Source organism: Oreochromis niloticus, unplaced genomic scaffold, assembly GCF_001858045.2.
Source record: "Oreochromis niloticus isolate F11D_XX unplaced genomic scaffold, O_niloticus_UMD_NMBU tig00007510_pilon, whole genome shotgun sequence".
NCBI lineage: Eukaryota > Metazoa > Chordata > Actinopteri > Cichliformes > Cichlidae > Oreochromis > Oreochromis niloticus.
Genome location: NW_020328614.1, coordinates 362,344 through 384,341, shown reverse-complemented (window position 1 = coordinate 384,341; position 21,998 = coordinate 362,344). Strand labels below are relative to the sequence as shown.

Here is a 21,998-nt window from a genome sequence, read left to right as displayed (position 1 = left end):
TCAGCACAGGGACACTGAGGCACCACGAGACCAGAACATAAACCCAGGATAAAGAGGTTGAGTGAATGTGGTGTTGAAGGTGTGGAGGTGGATCAGAGTGTCAGAGGAGACTCTGTAGAAGGACAGAGTGCCAGCAGGACAGTCCACATACACTGCTGCTCGGTTAGAGACAGAGGAGGAGGAGGAGGAGGAGATGGATGTTTCTGTCTTTTTGTGTCTGACGTAAAGAGGACCATCATCGGAGCACCTCAGACTCCAAGACTGATCATTCCATCCAAACACGCAGTCATTACTCCCTCCTTTCCTTCTGATTCTTCTGTAACTCACTGATATATGAACCTCTTCTTTCCACTCGACCTCCCAGTAACAGCGACCAGTCAGACCATTTCTACACAGCAGCTGTTGATGAACATCAAATCTGTCTGGATGATCAGGATATGACTGAACCTCCTCCACACGTGTCACCTTCCTGTTGTTGTCAGACAGTTGGAGGTATTTGTTCACTGTGTTTGTGTCGATTGTGAGTTGACAGGAATCTGATGGAGAGAACAAACACAATCCAGCTGCAGTTATTGATCCATCATCTGTTCATTGATTGACACTTTGATGATGACTCCTGACATGATGAAGATGGTTGAATGTGTGCTGCTTTGTTTTCATGAATCCCATTAAAAACACACTTACACTTCCTCAGACCTGGTCTCAACCATCGGACTCCAGCAGGATCCACCCTGAAAGGAGGAGGGGGGTCAGAGCAGTCAGCATGCACACATGGACATTACATGGCTCTCATACACATGAACATTCACAGTGTTCATCAAAGTGAAAGCCCGGGGGAATGAATTGTCTGTGGTGTCTGTTTTTTGTTAACAACACTCTGTATCGTCTGCCTGAAGGAAGAAATGTGAACAGTTTATCTCCATGATGGGAAAGGTCTGTAGAGATGTGTTTGTCCCTCATTCTGGACCTTTACAGGTCCTGGATGGAGGAAAGACAGCACAGATGAGCCTCTCTAAAGACCTTATCATCTGGCCCCATCATGCTTCATGACTGAGGCCAACCAGACAGTGATTGATGGAAACAGGACAGACTGGATGATGGCCGTTTCTCCAGACTGCACAGGGTTATATCTTTGGATTAGTTCTGACACATTCATCAACACCATATCTCCAGTCATTGGACAAAATATCAGAGGAGAAAAAAAAGACATTTTTACTGGAAAAACATGTTTAACCAATCATTTTGTACATTTTAAAAATGATGAACAAGTTTTCCAAACAACTATTTCCCTAAAAATGCAGCTGAGGCCTCTGAAATGCTTATATAAAAACCTCCTAACTATTTACAGAATAATCATGTGTTTGCATCCAATAAGAAGCCACACAAATTATTTGTGCCAGTGCAAAAAATAGTTTGTGTCCACTATAAGACAGAGGAGAATAGCACAGGGATAAACCTGAAGGTCTGACAGCAGGAGGTGGATCACTCCAGTTTTCCATGTGGAGACAGTGTTTACACTGCAATCTGCCTATGTGTGGCTTTAAGGCAGCAACTGTGACATTCACTAGTAGAACTGACAAACAAAACAACCACTAAACTACAGACTAACTACACACCAACTAGACACTAACTGTAGCCTCCAAACACGCTACAACAACATAACAGCAAATGAACTGTACAACAGAAAATACAAATGCTATTTATGGTCTCCTCACAACAATGATAGGAAAAATAATCTGGGCCAATATGGCATGTTTGTTAATACAGGGATACACATGTTAATGTGATCTCTGGTCTCCCACTCAGAGACACAGGTCTCCGAGTGTCCAGCATTCAGAGGCTACCTGTCAATAAGGCCTCTACAATGTTCTGAAGACAGTTAAACTTGTCAGGTAGTGATGTCCAGCAGGTGAAAATGCAAGCTCCATGAACACACACAGCTGGATTCCAGCTGCTTCGATATTGCATTAACTGGCATTAACTCAGCCAGTTAATGCGAGACAAATCTAGATCCTAATTAAAGATATCTGGTTTGATCAGAAAATAAATCATTGGTCCATACACCTGAAAGTCTCAAAAACGCATTGTGAATTCTGTCTCGAGTCTACGGATGTATCCGTGTATCTCCGTGGTGCTGATGCTGTGCTGAGCAGACAGCTCCTGAAGCTTTTGAAGTGTCGCAAGTGATGCAAACTGTCTTGTTGGTATATGTATGATCTCTATACATTTTACGTCAGATAAAAACTTTGGTTGTAAGCTTCAGATAATTATTTAATAACAGCCAGACATTTTAAATGAGAATAAGAAAGTATTTCTTTGTTCCTCCTTTCCCTGTTAATGCCCTACCCTGGACTTTACAGCTGTGGCTCCAGCAAAAATCAGCTGATACTAGAAATGAATATTAAATAAATTCTAACAGCAGCTTATCAAGCTTAAATGTGCTGCTGTTGTTCAGCACGACATCCGCTGGTTTTGTCTTTCTTGCGCAAAGTGGGCGATAAACAAACAAGAGAGAAAAGCCGATCAGCTGATCATTGATCAGTTTCATGATTGAAGTAGCAACAGGAGAGAGAGGGGAGAGAATGAGAGAAGAAGAGGCAGCTGCAGCATAACGACAGAATAACTCCAGCTTTGTGTCTTTTGTCCGATGGTAGGAAATACCATCGGACCATTTTTGAGAAAATAGGGAGGAGCAACGTCATTTGGAGAGGCACACGGTTTAGCATTACACATGTTTCTCTAAATCAGGTAAAACAATTGGTAGAAAAGCAAAGAACAAACTTGAGCAAGAACCATGCATGGATGGGTCAGCAATAGATAGAGTCGGAGGACTCAAACTAGCAACCTTGTCCACAAAATATTTAAGAAACTTATTGCACATAACCACAGACGAGAAAGAAGAAAGAAAATATTCCTGCATGTGTGATTGTTCATGTCTCATCTGCAGGAAACAAACAAGAAGTGAGTGAAGGACACATTAAATGTTTCCAGCTGTTCCTTCCAGCTCTCCTCTAGCAGACATTCTCTCCATACCTGAGAGTGTCCAGTCTCCAGCGTGGATCCTTCAGTCCAGCCGACAGCAGCTTCATTCCTGAGTCTCCTGGATGATTGTAACTCAGGTCCAGCTCTCTCAGATGGGAGGGGTTGGAGGTCAGAGCTGAGGCCAGAGAAGTACAGCCTTCCTCTGTGATCAGACAGCCTGACAGCCTGCAGACACACAAAACAACAATCAATCTGTCAACAATCATTTTCTCTTTGTTACAATTACATCTATCCATTTACATCCATTCAATGTAACGTTATTTAAAAGTGACTATACCCAACAGACACTAACAGTCATCTCAAGCTGTTTAACATTGTAAGGTAACAACCTCCAATATTAGAGAGAAAGCCCCAACCATCAGAAAATCCACTGTGAGCAGCACTTGGTGATGGTGGGAAGGAAGAACTCCCTTTGACACAAAGATCCTCCCAGTGAAAACAGGCTCCAGGAGGAGCATCTACCATGACTGGTTGCAGGGTGAGGGGAAAGAGAAGAGATGAACTCAGAGAGACAAGAACAAAACACAAACTAAGGAGAGAGAAGAAAAAAGTTAAGGACATGCAGCAGTGACATATAAAAGCATCAGGAGTGAAAAGAGGGGAGAAGAAAGCAGAGCATCATGGGAAGTCCACCAACAGCCTGAGGCTGTGTCCCAATCCAGCGACCGCACCCTGCGGAGTACGCAGTTTGAGACCTATTATGTCACAGTGACGCGACAACTGCTGTCCCAATTCCAAGTGTACTCCAAATGTGTTGTTAATTTCCCCAAATTTGAAGTGTGGTCCAGTGAAGACTTCGTAGTCCCATATATCCCACAATTCATAGTGTCGCGGCGGGTGTGGATAACTTTGCCAAAAAATACGGCAGAAGGGAGCGGCCAAAGAGTGAACTGTCAAAAGTAAGTACCGAATATTATGCCACTTATTTATGTGTGAATGTTTAATAACGAAGAACATTAATACATTACTGTTGGTCACATGTCGGCGAAGTTATGTGACATTAGTGATGTTTGTACTAACTTGGTTTTAAAGCCTTTACTTTCAAATATATATATAGTTGACTTTAATCTTACAGAGAATGTGATGATTTTATGGATAATTAAAGTCAGTCATATATCCACAAACACAACAAGCTGAAAGTCAGTGATGCTGCTCGGTTTGCAGTCCTGAATATGACGGCACAAGCAGGATTCACTGCACTGTTAATGTTAGCTATGTTATATTGCTGCCTCTGTTCGGTGGTGTCGAGCCAAACGGACTTTAACGTGTGTTTGAACGAGCTGACGGTTCACTCGTTAAGCTGAAAGAAAGATGCTTTAATCACAGGAGTCACACATGTGTCCACTGGACCATCTGGAACTCTTCTTGTTTAGCACTCGTAATAACACAAACACTAAATCCTCCTTCTCTTGTGCTGTTTTGTAGCAGTGTGTACACCTGAGACTGTCACCTGTCTGTCTGTCCTGCACTCTCTCTCTGTTTCTTTCTCTCTGATTGTGGAATAAAAGTATGAACATGTATTTATAAGTTACACTTGTGTTTGAATCCTGCAGCTTATCACACATTTGATTTCCATGTGTGACAACTACAAGTGTCCAGAGTGAGGACAGACTGAGGGACCCACTGCTGCACATCATCTGTGAGGCTTTGCACCCCTGATGATCCACCAGGACAAACTCAGCAGTGTGTGAGGAAGAGGAGGAGGAAGAGCCAGCAGCAGCTGACAGATGGAGAGAATAGACAGACTGTTCCCTGTTTGTGAAGGACTGCTAGGAAAGTTTAACATCACTAATTGTGTGTGCTGAATCAGTCTTATTAAGTAATGTTCCAATAATGTTATCATTCCAGTGTTTTCAGTGTGGGAGAAAGTACTCAGGGCCTTCAAGTTACACACTATGAAAGGCAGCAACAAGTTTAATATTCAGAAACCTAAAGTATGTATCAGCAGCAGAATGGAGCTAAAAATAAATGTTTGTTTCAGTTCTATGAAGCTTTGAGTATTTTGGATTAGTAGCACTGCTGTGTTTGTTGCATCATATTGCTGTAATTCTTTATATGCTTTATATATTCTGAGGTAAGTTGATCTATAGTGTTACATCATATTCTATAAGGATGTTATGTGTTTGTAGACTTTCTGCCCAGTTTGACCCATTTAGCAGAAGTCAGCCTGTTTATGGCTCTGATATCTATTCTGTGTGACTTAAAGCAGTTATGACATGGTCTGATTTTCTCTGATTTCTGAGCCAAATTAGTAATGCCAACATATTAAACGAACAATATTTGTCTCTTATATATATATAATACATCTGTCAAAGATACTTGTCTTTGAGTGAAGATTTAAGGTGATAGGAAATATAAATAACTGCAACTCGAATCTTTGACACAAAGTTCAAGCTCACTGCTGTAATATATCGTGAAATCTCTCTCTCTCTCTCTATATATATATATAGAGAGAGAGCGAGAGAGAGAGAGAGAGAGGAAGAGAGAGAGAGACCAGAGCTTGAAGGATAAACCGCCCGCAGGGGCGAGATGGGTGTTTTTTTTTATACCATAACAATCTGACAATAAATATAATATTGGCCAAATTATATTTACATTACCAAAGTGAGATGACTTTAGTCTCATGAACAACATTAGCTAATTGTTATTTACTAACTAACCTTAAATGACTGTTCAGTACAGAAATGAAGCCCCAAAATCATGTTTTACAGTCCCGTGGTCTGAGCCTCAGATACTCAACTAATCAAAGTGATGTCACAAAAAAAATGAACTAAGAAAAAAAAAAAATGTTCTCCTTCATTTCTGTCAAACAAAGCTGTATGAAACGTTTCTCGTGGTTAGAATCATGGTTGCTAGGCAACCTGAGCAGTGCAACGAGGCTAGACCGTCCCATTTTACAAGCCTCTCACTTTCGCACTTCTTGTACTTCCTAGTACGCAAACTGTGCGTACCATGGAGCGTGCGGTCACTGGATTGGGACACAGCCTGAGCCTATAGCAGCATAAATAAGGGATGGTTCAGGGTCACCTGATCCAGCTCTAACTATAAGCCTTATCAAAAAGGAAAGTTTGAAACTCATTTTCAAAGTAGAGAGGGTGTCTGTCTCCTTCCATACCAAGTCCAACATAGCCAGGCTGAGTTGTTAGATTAGTCCAAAGTAAAGTCAGAAAGTCATTAATTGTGTCACATTTCAGTGGAAATGTAGAAAAACTATCCAAAAGTTATTTCTAAATCTGATATTAAACAGTTTAAATGGTGAAAAAAGCTGTAAAGAAAACCGAAAGAGTCAATAAAAGCCTCTTTAGAGGGTCACCAGTTTAAAACTCAGACATTTAAACTGGTGATTCTCCTTCTTTGTTCCATTTCCTCTCTAGACTTCCTGTTCCTAGGAGGGATTTGATTGGCTGAACATCCTTTTACCCTGTCTTTAGTTCTTTGGGTGCTAATTAAAGAGGAAAACACAGGAGTCATGTGACATAACATAAGGAGCGCTCTGATTGGTTGGGATTGACAAACTATGGTGGTGTTTGCAAGCTTTGCTTTGCAGTGCCAAGATGATCTCTTAAATAGAGATGAGACGCTCCACACTGACGTTTCCACACTTTGGAGCTTCTGAAGTGCAGACGTTTGGAAACGCTGCTCCAGCGCGTTGTTCAAACACTCAGATCACGTGACCTCAGCTGCCACAGGTGGCATACCTGCTCCTGTCAAGCATTGCCAGGTTCAGGAATTCCCATTTTGGATTGGCTGGTCTTTTGGACTGGGCCTTGTAATGACTGAATGATGCTTTTATAGCACTGCTTCAGTTTATTCCACACACATTCGGTCCTATCAGCAGAGAGAGAGAGCCACACACTGTCTGTAACATCATTAGAAGATCTCAGTAAAAACACCACCTCTGCTTCAAGGACTAAATCAAACAGGCACCAGTTTTCAGCTCTATCTGCGCTCTACTTGTTTCTACTGTACACAGAAAATAGGATGTACTGCATTCAGGGATAACATCCTCACTGTCAGCTGTTACTCACACACTGTGTGTAGAAATACAGAAAATATTGATCCTATAAAAGGGAAAGCTAGAAAAACACAATGATTAATTGATTTCTACTGCAGGCCTCGCAAAATCACTAGCCCGACGTCCCGGAGCTAGCGATATAAGTAGACTGGTTCAGATTTGTCCAACACTTTTCTCTGTCAGTGTTTCACAGAATATCATCAAAGAGTCATGATAGTGACCATTAGTACCACTGTGGAGATGGTTATTCCAGCATCACTGACTTCATGGTTCCAGTTTCCATCACTAAGGACTACATGCAGTGATGCTGCTGTTAGCCATGTTAGCATGTTAGCTCCAACAGGTGGTCAGTGTGAGAGCGGAAGATGATATCAGTGACATCCAAACAAGGAAGGAAGAGACTGTTGAAGGCAGCGAGCTGTGACTGCTGTGAACAGTGTTCTCACACTATTTCCTCCCTGTGTCAACATACGTGAGGTTTTTTTCAGCTGCTTAGTTATTAAGTGCAACACACCACAAACACCTTTATACAACTAAATATACTGAGAGCACACTGCTGTGGTTACCATCCATATATACAGCTGTTTGGGGTCGAGTCTGCTTCCTCATCCTTGGAAAAAAACCCTCAAAGTTTGATGTGTTTTTGACTTGAAGCTTTTTGGGATTTGGCTTTATTTGTTGTTCTACACACTGTGAAACAAAGCTAGAAGCCACTGTGGTACAGTGGGGGACTCAAACCCAGGGCCCAACCTGCTCCAACAACAGTTACATAGATTTTATTAAGTCTCATTTTCTGTTCATTAGGAAAAAATCAATAATGAAGAGCACATGTTTATAGAGGCACATTCAGACCAATGACAACAGTCCATTCACACTGACCTCCACCTTTTTAAAAGTGAGTAAATACATCATGGTTCTGGTGCTGATGTGGCATCTGGGACAGGTGATGATGATGATGATGATTTTGAACTCAGTCTGAGGTTTGATTATACTGAACCTGCACTGCTTTGTCCTGTTTATGACACATGTATACCTAAAGTCTCAGCTGGATAAAAAAGAACGAGGAAAAACACATTTGTTGACAGAATTGTTAACAAATGTGGTGAGTGTTGTAAGTAAAAGTGTTGTTCCTCTGTTTTTCAAACGTGAAGTGTAGTTTTGGATTTTCATTAACTGCTGGTTCAGTGAATTTTGGTTGGACAGTGATGAAACCTGCAGTCTCAGAATCTGTGAGAAGTCTGCTTTCAGCATGCACAGCATTGTTGTGTTGTGTGCTGTGGATTCACCTCTGCAAACTCATCACTATTTTACCATCATGTTTCTACTTACACAATAACAAAGGAAGCAGTTCGCAAGAATTACATCCTGTTTTAGAACTTTTCAACATAAGAGTATATTGCACTCCAGAAGACCTCCACATCCCCTCTTATTAGAGGACTGCCTTATTATTAATTTGCTAATTCTGTCAGTTGATGAAAAAACAATGCTTGATCTCACCTGAGAGTTTCCAGTGTACAGTGTGGACTCTTCAGTCCTTCAGACAGAAGCCTTATGCCTGAATCCTTCAGGTTAATGTTACTCAGGTCCAGCTGTCTCAGATTAGAGGTCTGAGAGCTGAGACCTGAGGCCAGAGCTTCACAGCTTCTCTCTGACAGGTCACAGTGACTCAGTCTGAAAAATAACAGATAAACAATTACATAAAAGACCCACTTATGTTGAAGTGTAATGAGATACTATTATATTTAGCAACATTTAATCTTGTTTTTGTCAGGAAACTGAGCACTGATGCAAACCAACACATGGAGAGAATTAGAGGAGAAGTGAAGCAAGAACAGCAGTAAAAGAACACTGAATTGTTCAGTGTGCTTGTGGTATCAACATAATGTGGCAAATTTCTTTATTTTGCATTCGTTTTAGAAGAATTGATGATTATTAACAACCACAGCCCAGGTCTAGATGGCACTTTGGTAAGAGTTATACCCAGAAATATCTCAGAAATGTGGACAATTTCTGCTGAAATGTTTTTGAGTAGCTTATCTGCTTAGCAATTTAATTAAAAACTTTTAGATACATTCTTTTTTCATGGTACAATCTCCGCGTACTTCATCCGAAGCACACTTTCTGTGCACTCACTACCTAACTTATAGCCAAAGTATTCACTCACTGTCTCTGTACTGTTTCGCTAGCTTAGCTTAGCCCGTATCCGACTCGCAAGCACCATGGCCTCTTCACCTGTCCCTCCTGCACTTTCCTGCTCATTGTGTCAGATGTTTAGTTACTCCTCGGCCTCCTTTAGCAGTAATGATACCTGTAACAAATGTAGCATATTTGCAGCTCTGGAGGCCAGGATTACTGAATTGGAGACTCGGCTTCGCACCCTTCATTCACCCGTAGCTAGCCAGGCCCCTGTAGCTGGTGCAGCCGAAGATAGCGTAGGCCCCGCTAGCTGTTCCCCGGCAGACCCCAAGCAGCTGGGGAAAGAGGGCGGCTGGGTGACAGTGAGGAGGAAGCATAGTCCTAAACAGAAGCCCCAGGTACACCACCAACCTGTTCATGTGTCTAACCGTCTTTCTCCGCTCGGCAACAGGAGTGACATGTTTAGCCGCATGTTCTCCTTAAATTGCTGGCTGTCTGAGTGGTGTCCCAGAAACGATGTGGGCTTCATAGATAATTGGCAAACCTTCTGGAGGAAACCTGGTCTTGTTAGGAGAGACGGCATCCATCCCACTTTGGATGGAGCAGCTCTCATTTCTAGAAATATGGACCAATTTATTAAACCCCCCAAAATATGACTATCCAGAGTTGGGACCAGGAAGCAGAGAGTCTTACACTCCCCCCCCCCCAAAAAAAACACAACATCTCCATAGAGACTGTGTCAGCTCCTAAACAGACAAAAAACAAACTAAAAACCAGCAATAAACAACTTAAACATAAAAAATCACAAAGAAAGAACAATACAGTATCCACATCTGAACGAAAGAGTAAAACTGTGAAATGTGGATTATTAAATATTAGGTCTCTCTCCTCCAAGTCTCTGTTAGTACATGACTTAATAATTGATCAACAAATCGATTTACTCTGCCTTACAGAAACCTGGTTGCAGTCAGATCATTATGTTAGTTTAAATGAATCAACACCCCCGAGTCATTCTAACTACCAGAAACCTCGAAGCACAGGCCGAGGGGGCGGTGTGGCAGCAATTTTTCACACCAGCCTATTAATCAACGAAAGACAGACTTTTAATTCATGTGAAAGCCTGATGCTTAGCCTCGTCCACCCCAGCTGTAAAACTCAGAAACCAGTCTTACTTGTTATCATCTATCGTCCACCTGGGCCTTACACAGAGTTTCTCTCTGATTTCTCAGACTTTTTATCTGATTTAGTGCTCAGCTCAGATAAAATAATTATTGTGGGTGATTTTAACATCCATGTAGATGCTAAAAATGACAGCCTCAACATCGCATTTAATCTGTTATTAGACTCAATTGGCTTCTCTCAAAATGTAAAAGAACCCACCCACCACTTTAATCACACTCTAGATCTTGTTTTAACATATGGCATAGAAACTGAACATTTAACAGTGTTTCCTGAAAACCCTCTGCTGTCTGATCATTTCCTGATAACATTTACATTTACAATAATTGATTACACAGCAGTGGAGAGTAGACTTTATCACATGTCTTTCTGAAAGTGCTGTAACTAAGTTTAAGAATATAATCCACCCACTGTTATCATCTTCAATGCCCTGTACCAACATAGAGCAGAGCAGCTATCTGAACGCTACTCCAACAGAGGTCGATTATCTTGTTAATAATTTTACCTCCTCACTACGTACGACTCTGGATACTGTAGCTCCTGTGAAAACTAAGGTCTCAAATCAGAAGTCCCTGACTCCGTGGTATAATTCTCAAACACGTAGCCTAAAGCAGATAACTCGTAAGCTGGAGAGGAAATTGTGTGTCACCAATTTAGAGGATCATCATTTAGCCTGGAGAAATAGTTTGCTGCTTTATAAGAAAGCCCTCCGCAAAGCCAGAACATCTTACTATTCGTCACTGATTGAAGAAAATAACAACAACCCCAGGTTTCTCTTCAGCACTGTAGCCAGTTCCACGTGAAAGACCAATACAAAGTGGTGTACACGTGAGAAGTGGAACGAAAATCATACATGATTCCAAACATTTTTTACAAATAAATAACTGCAAAGTGGGGTGTGCGTAATTATTCAGCCCCCTTTGGTCTGAGTGCAGCCAGTTGCCCATAGACATTGCCTGATGAGTGCTAATGACTAAATAGAGTGCACCTGTGTGTAATCTAATGTCAGTACAAATACAGCTGCTCTGTGACGGCCTCAGAGGTTGTGTAAGAGAATATTGGGAGCAACAACACCATGAAGTCCAAAGAACACACCAGACAGGTCAGGGATAAAGTTATTGAGAAATTTAAAGCAGGCTTAGGCTACAAAAAGATTTCCCAAGCCTTGAACATCCCACGGAGCACTGTTCAAGCCATCATTCAGAAATGGAAGGAGTATGGCACAACTGTAAACCTACCAAGACAAGGCCGTCCACCTAAACTCACAGGCCGAACAAGGAGAGCGCTGATCAGAAATGCAGCCAAGAGGCCCATGGTGACTCTGGACGAGCTGCAGAGATCTACAGCTCAGGTGGGGGAATCTGTCCATAGGACAGCTATTAGTCGTGCACTGCACAAAGTTGGCCTTTATGGAAGAGTGGCAAGAAGAAAGCCATTGTTAACAGAAAACCATAAGAAGTCCCGTTTGCAGTTTGCCACAAGCCATGTGGGGGACACAGCAAACATGTGGAAGAAGGTGCTCTGGTCAGATGAGACCAAAATGGAACTTTTTGGCCAAAATGCAAAACGCTATGTGTGGCGGAAAACTAACACTGCACATCACTCTGAACACACCATCCCCACTGTCAAATATGGTGGTGGCAGCATCATGCTCTGGGGGTGCTTCTCTTCAGCAAGGACAGGGAAGCTGGTCAGAGTTGATGGGAAGATGGATGGAGCCAAATACAGGGCGATCTTGGAAGAAAACCTCTCTGAGTCTGCAAAAGACTTGAGACTGGGGCGGAGGTTCACCTTCCAGCAGGACAACGACCCTAAACATAAAGCCAGGGCAACAATGGAATGGTTTAAAACAAAACATATCCATGTGTTAGAATGGCCCAGTCAAAGTCCAGATCTAAATCCAATCGAGAATCTGTGGCAAGATCGGAAAACTGCTGTTCACAAACGCTGTCCATCTAATCTGACTGAGCTGGAGCTGTTTTGCAAAGAAGAATGGGCAAGGATTTCAGTCTCTAGATGTGCTAAGCTGGTAGAGACATACCCTAAAAGACTGGCAGCTGTAACTGCACCAAAAGGTGGTTCTACAAAGTATTGACTCAGGGGGCTGAATAATTACGCACACCCCACTTTGCAGTTATTTATTTGTACAAAATGTTTTGAATCATGTATAATTTTCGTTCCACTTCTCACGTGTACACCACTTTGTGTTGGTCTTTCACGTGGAATTCCAATAAAATTGATTCATGTTTGTGGCTGTAATGTGACAAAATGTGGAAAAGTTGGGGGCCGAATACTTTTGCAAGCCACTCTATACATGCTTCACTTAGGCAGTATCATTAGAAGACATAGCATACTGTTAGATTTGTATTGTTGATTGTCATTTATGCTTAGAAATATCTACTCATATATGCTTAGAGCTTTATAATCAATGTCATGTTCATAGAGGTTTGATCCTTAGTAATCTGTGGAGACTCTGTGTGCCTCCCAGAGCACTCTGGCAGGCACACACATGTATATCTGTTTTAGTCTAAGTGCCTTTTGTTTATATGAACTGCTGGACTTCCAGACCAGCAGGTTTAGGGAAGTCAGTTATGGGGTCACACTCTGATTCCCCCCCCCCCACACACACACACACACACACCGCACAGGCAAGGTATTCCTTGTGTGTATGTAGACGTCATATGTTAATGAACCTATGTATATTCATGTAATGTAATAAAAGAACAGTGTTACGGGGGAGCAGACGAGAGCAACTGGGGTCAAGCGAAGGAACGGCGTTTGTCCAGTTCTCTCCCGTGCACAAGAAACATAAAGAACTTTGCCTACTCGTGTCTTGCTTTGCTGTGTAATTAAATTTTCTTCAACGTTCCAGCGAATAGGTTTAAGCTACAAACCTATCACATACATTTTCGCTGCTATGCAGATGACACCCAGCTCTATTTGTCCATGAAGCCAGATAACACACACCTTTAGTTAAACTGCAGGAATGTCTTAAAGACATAAAGACCTGGATGGCCGCTAACTTTCTGCTTCTTAATTCAGATAAAACTGAGGTTATTGTACTCGGCCCTGAAAATCTTAGAAATATTGTATCTAACCAGATTCTTACTCTGGATGGCATTACCTTGGCCTCCAGTAATGCTGTGAGGAACCTCGGAGTCATTTTTGACCAAGATATGTCCTTCAACGCACATATTAAATATATATGTAAGACTGCTTTCTTCCATTTGTGCAACATCTCTAAAATGAGAAATATCCTGTCTCAGAGTGACGCTGAAAAACTAGTTCATGCATTTATTACTTCCAGGCTGGACTACTGTAATTCCTTATTATCAGGATGTCCAGGATATCAAGAGATAGTCAGGGGCAGGACCTCTCTGATTGGCTATGGTCCAGTTGAAAGTGCAGGTGGAAAGAGAGAGGTGAGTAGCTTGAATAAAGCGATATCAATTCATTAAATCCTGAATCTACTTTTAAATATAACTGTGTTTTGCCAGAAACGCCAGATACTCAGATTAAAGCTCACAAAACTATTTCAACAACCATCAAACAGCAAATGAGAGCAGGTACACGGACTCCACACAAAGGCGTAAACACAGAGCGGACCCGACGCATCAGAATCAGCTTTCTCTTCCTTGGCTTTCTCACCCGATGGCCCGTAGACTTACACGCTGTCAGAGCTCACCGATTCTGATGCGTCGGGTCCACTCTGCATTTACGTCTTTTTTGCGCTGATTCTGAGCTGCAGGTTTTTTCTCTCTTCAACCATAATTCACCGAGCCAGCAGCAAAAGAAACAGCAAACTACGCTTCACATTTGATCAATGTCGTCATGAATTCCCTCTGACTTTTGCTGTTTTGCTTCCACCACGATAAAAATCACACTTCATGCACAGCTCCCTCTCTCCCTGTACTTCAAGAACAGTTTCTCATCTCAAATCTCTGTTTTCAGCATCATTCATTCGCTTATTACCCACCAGTCTACCGTTGTTTACAGCGCTGTTGGACGCTGTCTTTTTCTTTTCTATTGTTTTGGGGTTTTTTTTACTTAAATGACCTCAGACAAGAAAGACTAGTTTCTGCTGCTCAGTAATTAAGAAATTTAAACTTTAAAATTATGCAAAATTGCAGAATATTGCAGAATATTTTTAAGGTTATCTGCTATAAAAATCCAGGCCAGGAAAATCTCCTTCATGTTTTTCTGTGTTTTATTCTCAGTTACTTTGACACAAAGGCATCTGCTGTGATGTTCACAATTCTGATGAAGTCTCATGTGTATCAGTACTGATAAATGATCAGAATTATAATATTTCTGACTGTCTGAGGCTAAATTGAATCGAATCAGGACTTTGAGAACCGGAATCAAATGGATTATAGAAATCAGTGATGATACCCAGCCCTAGTGAGCAGCCTAGGCCCGACAGAAGTGGATGTAGCTGTGGGTAATAAGAAAAGATGAAAAGAACTATTGATAACTTTTTTGTTAAGGCCTGATCCGTCTGAAATTCATAGGCAGTGCTCTGACACAGTGCCATCAATCTGTGAATGCTGAAAAAGCACAGTGTATCCAGAAAACACATTATATGCTGCAATAAATGCACTGCCCAAGTGTCCCCTCTCCCCACTGCCTTTCAGCGACAGGCAGCAGCAAACAGGTCGTCAGAAGAGGCCAAGATGATGATTAAGTTTAACATTTTCTACAATATTGCCAAAGAATGCCAAGGCACTTTAACTACAAGATTGTTAGTTAATCATTTACAAATGAATATTGTCTTTATGGACTGCAATCCCCCCCGCCTAAGTCCTCTCACCCACATCAGCTCAGAACTCTGCATTATCTACTGAGTAAGACTCAGAGGATCAGGGACCAGAAGTTCTACAAAGAGCCGAACAAGACTTCCTGTATAAAGGTCTGTGGGCCTACTGATGCACAGTGTCGGCACAACTTTCACATCATATTCATCTCAGCACAACTAAAACATGGTGACTGACCTCAGAGTTTCAAATCGACATCGTGGATTCTCCAGAAGAACACACAGCTGCTTCACTCCTGAATCCTGCAGGTTGTTGTAGTCTCCATTCAGGTCCAGTGCTCTGGGATACGAGGGGTTGGACTTCAGCGCTGCTGCCAGATAATCACAGCTGATCTCTGACAAACCACAGCTCATCAATCTGTATAAAGAATGAAAGATGTAAGTTTATTAGACAAAGTGTGAGCTTGAAATCATTCAGTAATTCATAATCTATTTAGAGCTGAAGAAGGTTCAGAATGTAGAAGTTTAGAAAATGGAACTCACAAATTTGCTTCAAGCACTTTTCACACAAGAGTCAGTCATTATTCTCACTCTCTGTGGATCCTTTATTGTAAATTCAAATGTGATTCAAATTGTCAGGCAAAAGAGGGTTATGAGGAAATATGATGAAATGTTGTGTATTAGCAGGAAATTATTGAATTATTGTCCTCATGAACCAAACAAAATGATTTACAAACATGTTTTTACAAACATATATTGTTGGACTTGAACAGGACGATTACCCTGATGTGTAAAGGCATTTTACGCTACGTTCACACTGCAGGTGAAACCGATCATGGTATGACAGTCTGAAGATCCGATATTTTCAAATCCGACCTAGGTCACTTTCATATGTGGTACTGAATCTCATACATATCTGATGTTTTAGAAACTGACTGCAGTTTGAATGGTCATGTCACATTAAATCTGTCTTTTAAGTAACTCACACAAGACAAACACTAATTATCAGCGCCGGAGAAGACAAATGAGAAAGCATGGTGGTGGAAACTGGAGACAGAGTGACTTAATGGACAGAAATTTGAGGTTTTGGACTTGACTAGCATATGGAGAGACGATTCTAAAGAAATTGATAGACTGCTGCAACAACACCTACTAGCTCTGTAGCCCCATTTTTTCTTCCGTAGACAAAGTCCATTGTGTTTGACATCTTCTTTTGCGCATGCAGGCCACGAACCGTTCACACTAGAGCACGTTTGCTTTCACATTTTATTTGTAGTGTGAACAACCAGACAAAAACAAATCAGATTTGACGAAAAAATCGGGATTGAGCATTAAGACCTGTAGTGTGAACATAGCCTTTGTTTCACTGTATGAGAGTCCAATTATTACTCAGTATTTATGAAGGATGTTTTTAAAATAGGCTCAAATGTGTGACAGACATTTAATCCCATTTCAGTTTTTGGCCTCATCCTGGGCCGGATTATCCAACACACACTCTGACCACAGGCCCAGGGGCCATGCACAGCTGGGCTCCATCTAAGGCTACGTCCACACGTACCCGGGTATTTTTGAAAACGGAGATTTTTCTATGCGTTTGTACCTTTCGTCCACACGTAAACGGCGTTTTCGGTCACTGAAAACGGAGATTTGAAAAACGCCTGCCAGGGTGGATATTTTCGAAAACTCAGTTTTTGCATTTATGTGTGGACGAGAAAAACGGAGAAAACGCAGCGTCAAAGGTGTGCGCCTTTTTTGACGTCACACTGTGCGCCACATTATTGTTTCGGTGAAATGAATTTCTACAATGCTGTTACTGTTAATTGTACTCTCTGCAGTGTTTAAATGCTTACATATACACACACAGTTACTGTCCCTCCACACATACGATTCGGTTCTGCTTCTATGCCCCATCTTTGTTTACTATTTCCTACCGAGGCTTCTAGACTTCTGATTGGCCAACATTTCTACACGGTTAGGAATATATCGCCACCTGTTGCTTTGGCATGTTCCTAGCAGCGTTTTCCTTCATTTCTGCGTTTACGTGTGGACGGGATTATTTTTTAAAACGAAAACGGAAAATCTCCGTTTTCAAAAATACCCGTGTACATGTGGACGTAGCCTAAGAGAAAGGAAACTAAACCAACACAATAATAAACCACCATTTGATTTTCTTATGTTTTAGCTCTTCAAGCGAAATACAGTAAAAAAAATGAGCATATATCTGTTTCCTGATAAAATGATGTGACAGGTAGAATAGAGTAAAGTGGTGGTGTTACAGCCTTTCTCCCCTCTGCTGCCGAGGCTGTTAGTTGTTGCCAAACTCAGCTACAGGACTTCCAAATGAATGAAAGCAGCAGAAGTGGCTTTACAAATGAAAGAGGAAGAGGCGAAGAAGAGGAGAGGGAGGCCACCCTGACCATCACTCCAGCTGAAAACATCACACTTCCATTAAAGTTGCTGAGGAAATGTTGAGCAGGATGAGCTGCTGGCTTTTTCATGAGTGGAAATCCACTGTGATTGTGAGCTGCTGCTACAGCCTCCAGATTAGCTCTGGCTGCTTCATTTCTCATTTCATATAAGAGACTTTAAAGCTTCAGTGAAGCTGTACTGTGATGCTTCCTTTCCATGTTCAGCCTGATGTGCTGTGTATTGTTTTATGCAGGTCACGTAAACAGGAATGAGCAGTTCATTTCACTATAAAAGGTTGGAAATGTAAAGAAAACAAACAGAGCTCATAAACTAAAACAGAACTGATTTCATTTTTTTCAGCTGGAACATTTTAGTTGTTACTTTTGTTAATACATACATAATTATATTTACAATAAGACATATAATTCCCCTTTTCCCTGTCAAGCACCACCACAGTTCACTTCAATAAAACTTTACTTCAGATTTGTTTTCATGTTTTGATCCAGCAATGGGAGCCGTTTCCCTTGTTTCCAGTCCTTGTACTGAGCTAGGCTAAACATGTCCAGTGCCTGTCTCTGTGCAGCTTTTAATCTGATTAGAATAAGGTAGAAATGGAGGAAGAAGAAAATGACTGCACCAATAAACATACAGCTATCAACCCAAATGGTGAGGTGGTGGTTAGTTATTATTATGATTATGATCCCCTACATTCAAATCTGCATGTAAACTTGAGATCTGTGTGGAGCAGCTCACCTGTACGATGTGCACAACAAACATTATTTACCATCAGTTACTGTGTGTTACGGCCCTGGCCATAATGTGTATTGGTGGCTTTTTTTTCTTCTGCCTGTCTGTGTCTTTAAGTCTCTGCAGGTCCCTGATTGGAGAAGCTGACGGCTGTTGATTGGCCCCCTGATCATGTGGTTGCTTTGAAAACCTGTCAACAGCAGTTGTCCCAGGGCAGCAACTGACAGCAGCAGCAGACCCATCCTTGGCCTCCAAACCCTGTGTTACTCGTGTGTGTGTGTGTGTGTGTTCCGGAGGATTGCTGAGTTTCTGTATATAGTGTTGTTACATTATTATATTATCTTATGCAACATTATACCCCTAATTAAAGATTGTGAAATTATTATGTAGTTTTAGTTTGCATTATTCTCCTGAAGAGGTGATAACTATTAGATTTATTGGACTGATTTGTATTACATTAGACTGCTGATTTATTGTGGATGAATGATATTGTTCTATGATGCATTACAGCTGAGAACATACAGCACAGGAAGCCAAGGTCATAACTTAGGCTCACTGAGAGGAGAGAGAGAAAGAATGTGGATGTTTAGGTTTTATGACTTTGGAGGGGGGGCTGAAGCTATAAGAATGTGAGAAACGCTCAGACACGTTGAGATCAGGCGGATACCCTCATGCGCTCATCTCCCCTCCGGATAGTTTATGCTCAAAAGTGTTGTATGGAATAATAAGAATTGTATGGAATAAAAAGATTGTTGATTGAGCATTTATACACCGAGTGCTGTCCTTCCTTCAGCCCAAAGATGAAAGAATTGGAAGAATTTAACAGTGTGTAGTTTAGAGTCACATGTAAATAGTCACTGAAGCCGAAGGGGTGAGCTGCCTTGTTACTTCCTGTATTATTTTCTCCTGTTTATTCAGTTAGGGAGTTAGGGGTAGCATTTGACTTTGGTTTGTTCTTTTCATCACGTAGGGTTTAGGGAGCACCCCCTTGACTGATTAAGCTGGTTTTGTTTATTATTTTGGCCTTTACTCACCCCGGAGTCACGCTTCAGTTTAGGCACAATAAACCACTGTTCACTAAGAAGTTGGTTTTCCTGTGTATGGTTATGGGGACCAGGGCAGGGTCCAGGGCTGTGCGATATGACCAAAATCTCATATCCCGATATAAAACATTGATCATCCCGACAACGATATATATCAGAAAAATTTTACATTTTCTGTAAATTCTGTGAATCTCGGGCAGCTCAACTTGCATGAAGTGTTTTCTGCTGGGCGTCGTGTACCTGGAGTCAAGTGTTTTGACCGATGAATGAAACGATACATTTTTAGACATAATTTGTAACGGCCGCCATTTTCTTTGTGAGTAATCATTACACGGCGTGCTGCGGGGAAAAGCCTGTTCTAACGTTTGAGTCTAAGGTTTATTTTTTAGCACCTGACGGCTCTTTTTTGCTTCTCATCCGTAAATACTCTGCATCTTTCACGTGATTCAGTTTATTTTGAAAAATCTCAACAGGATCTTCACCTTTATTGTGAAAGGTTTATGTGGAAAATAAACAAGCAGACGGCGGAGCCAGGCGATGGTTTTACCGTCGTTGTTGCTAACGACAACGCATAAAAACAGTCGCTTGTCCGTCTGTAGTGTGGTTATTTAAATATAAGAGAAAGAGAGAACTTTAAGAAATTAATATAGCCACTGCAGTGACCATCAAAACAGTGAAAACATATTGCTGTAAACAGTTTATTTTGCGACACCACGAAACAAACGATAGCGTAAAATGAAACGATAGACGTTTTCATATCGTCATCCGATATATATCGTTATATCGAACAGCCCTAGCAGGGTCAATTTTCTTTTAACTTATGCTGCATTCCTGCACCCCTAGACAGGGGCGTAACATAAAGTGGGGGCTCGTCCGCTCTTTCTTTTGCTCATTGTTTTTTTTAGGTTGTCTACAGTTTTTGGTTGGCGGTTTTTCTTGTAGTGTTGGGGGTAAACTAGTCACAATGACTTTTGATGTGGATGATTTTGCACTGCGACCCACCATGGATAAGTTGGATTGATGCACAAAGGCAAGCAAGCAAATTGCTTCAGTGCCACCTTTCAGAGAAAGTGAGGTTGATTCTTACTTTAATGCATTGGAACGCATCGCAACCACTTTAAAATGGCCCATGGATGTGTGGGGTTTGTTGTTGCAGTGTAAATTGGTGTGGAAAGCACAGGAAGTGTGTGCAAGCTTATCCATTGATGAAAGTCTGGGTTATGAAACTGTGAAATCCACTATTTTGAGGGCTTATGAGCTAGTTCTTGAGGCATATCGCCAAAAGTTTCCGTCATCACGTAGGGTTTAGGTAGCACCCCCTTGACTGATTAAGCTGGTTTTGTTTATTATTTTGGCCTTTGCTCACCCCGGAGTCACGCTTCAGTTTAGGCACAAGAAACCTGCTGCATTCCTGCACCCCTAGACAGGGGCGTAACACTCTGTGACTGAACCATGTGGGTGTACGAAGCATGGCTTTTAGTTTTAATACCACATGGCAACATTAAAACATGAATCTATACAGTAACACTTTGATTTGTTACAGTGGGGAGACTATTGAAGGGAACAATGAGGGGATATTGCAACAGCAGCAACAGAAATCCAGGAGACAAAGCTGAGGTCTGGGTTCCTCTATACTACACATAACCTCCTACTCCTGTACTTTAGTAAACACATAAATATCACTTACTTCAGAAACTCTATTAAACTGTAAAAAAATCTTCAGACACTAATTAAGAATCTCCTAAGCCATCCAAAGATAAAGAAAACGTCACCTGCCAATTCTATAAAGCTTGGTTGTTTATACAATAATATCATTCAATGATCAGCAGTGGGGATGTTTGGATCCTGACCTGAGAGTTTCCAGTGTACAATGTGGACTCTGCAGTGCAGCAGACAGAAGCTTCACTCCTGAATCCTGCAGGTCGTTGTTACTCAGGTCCAGTTCTTTCAGACTACAGGACTGGGAGTTGATAACTGAGGACAGAGCATCACAGCTTTTCTCTGAGAGGTTACAGCCACTCAGTCTGGAACAAAACAAACAAACAAATTAATTAAATCAGTCAAATGAACCCTTTTTTAAATGCCAGCATGCAATACAATTATTGGTTAACTAAATAGCTTCATTAAAACACAACTGTGCGTCATATCAGCACTTACTCCTTGTAAGCACCACCTGCTCCACCTTCTGAGTCAGAAGACATGAAAACAAACTGTAAAACTAGTAGAAACATAATTTCTGACTCATGGTTGGAAATGTAATCTTCTCAGATCCATTTGTACATTTTGAGCCTGATACTGAAATATAGCAACACGGACATTCACAGCAGCAAAGGGTTCTTGCTGATCGGAGCTGGCTTGTCCCGGGCTTATCGGGACAAGCCTTATGTTAGCCGTATCATTTCATACGACTAACATACCGGCGCCAGTTGTGGTCTCAAGGCTGGTGCTGAACATAACAAATCTCACCCTGATAACAGAGTGTTTAGACTGTTCCATCCCACCCTAAGCAAGGCCACCTGGGTTGGCTGGAAGACTGTTTACTTAGCCTGACAGGGTGAAGGACACTGTCTCAGCTGAACTCAGGACACACACACATATACACATGCAGATACACACTCATCCTCCCTCCCCTTCCAAACGCCTTCAAAGCTTATCCCCTCCCGATGTAGACGGT

At 41.6% G+C, this 21,998-nt stretch overlaps 1 protein-coding gene across 1 annotated transcript in view; it reads right to left on the bottom strand.

Moving 5' to 3' along the window:
• Positions 1-21,998, bottom strand: part of LOC106096657 (protein NLRC3-like) — a 38,047-nt gene continuing 16,049 nt past the window's right edge. The window contains exons 9-12 of the mRNA XM_019351742.2: positions 21,175-21,348; positions 8,555-8,728; positions 685-731; positions 1-536 (exon numbers count right to left, since the gene is read on the bottom strand). Coding sequence (XP_019207287.2) covers positions 1-536; positions 685-731; positions 8,555-8,728; positions 21,175-21,348 — 931 coding nt within the window. The remainder of the gene's footprint in view (positions 537-684; positions 732-8,554; positions 8,729-21,174; positions 21,349-21,998) is intronic.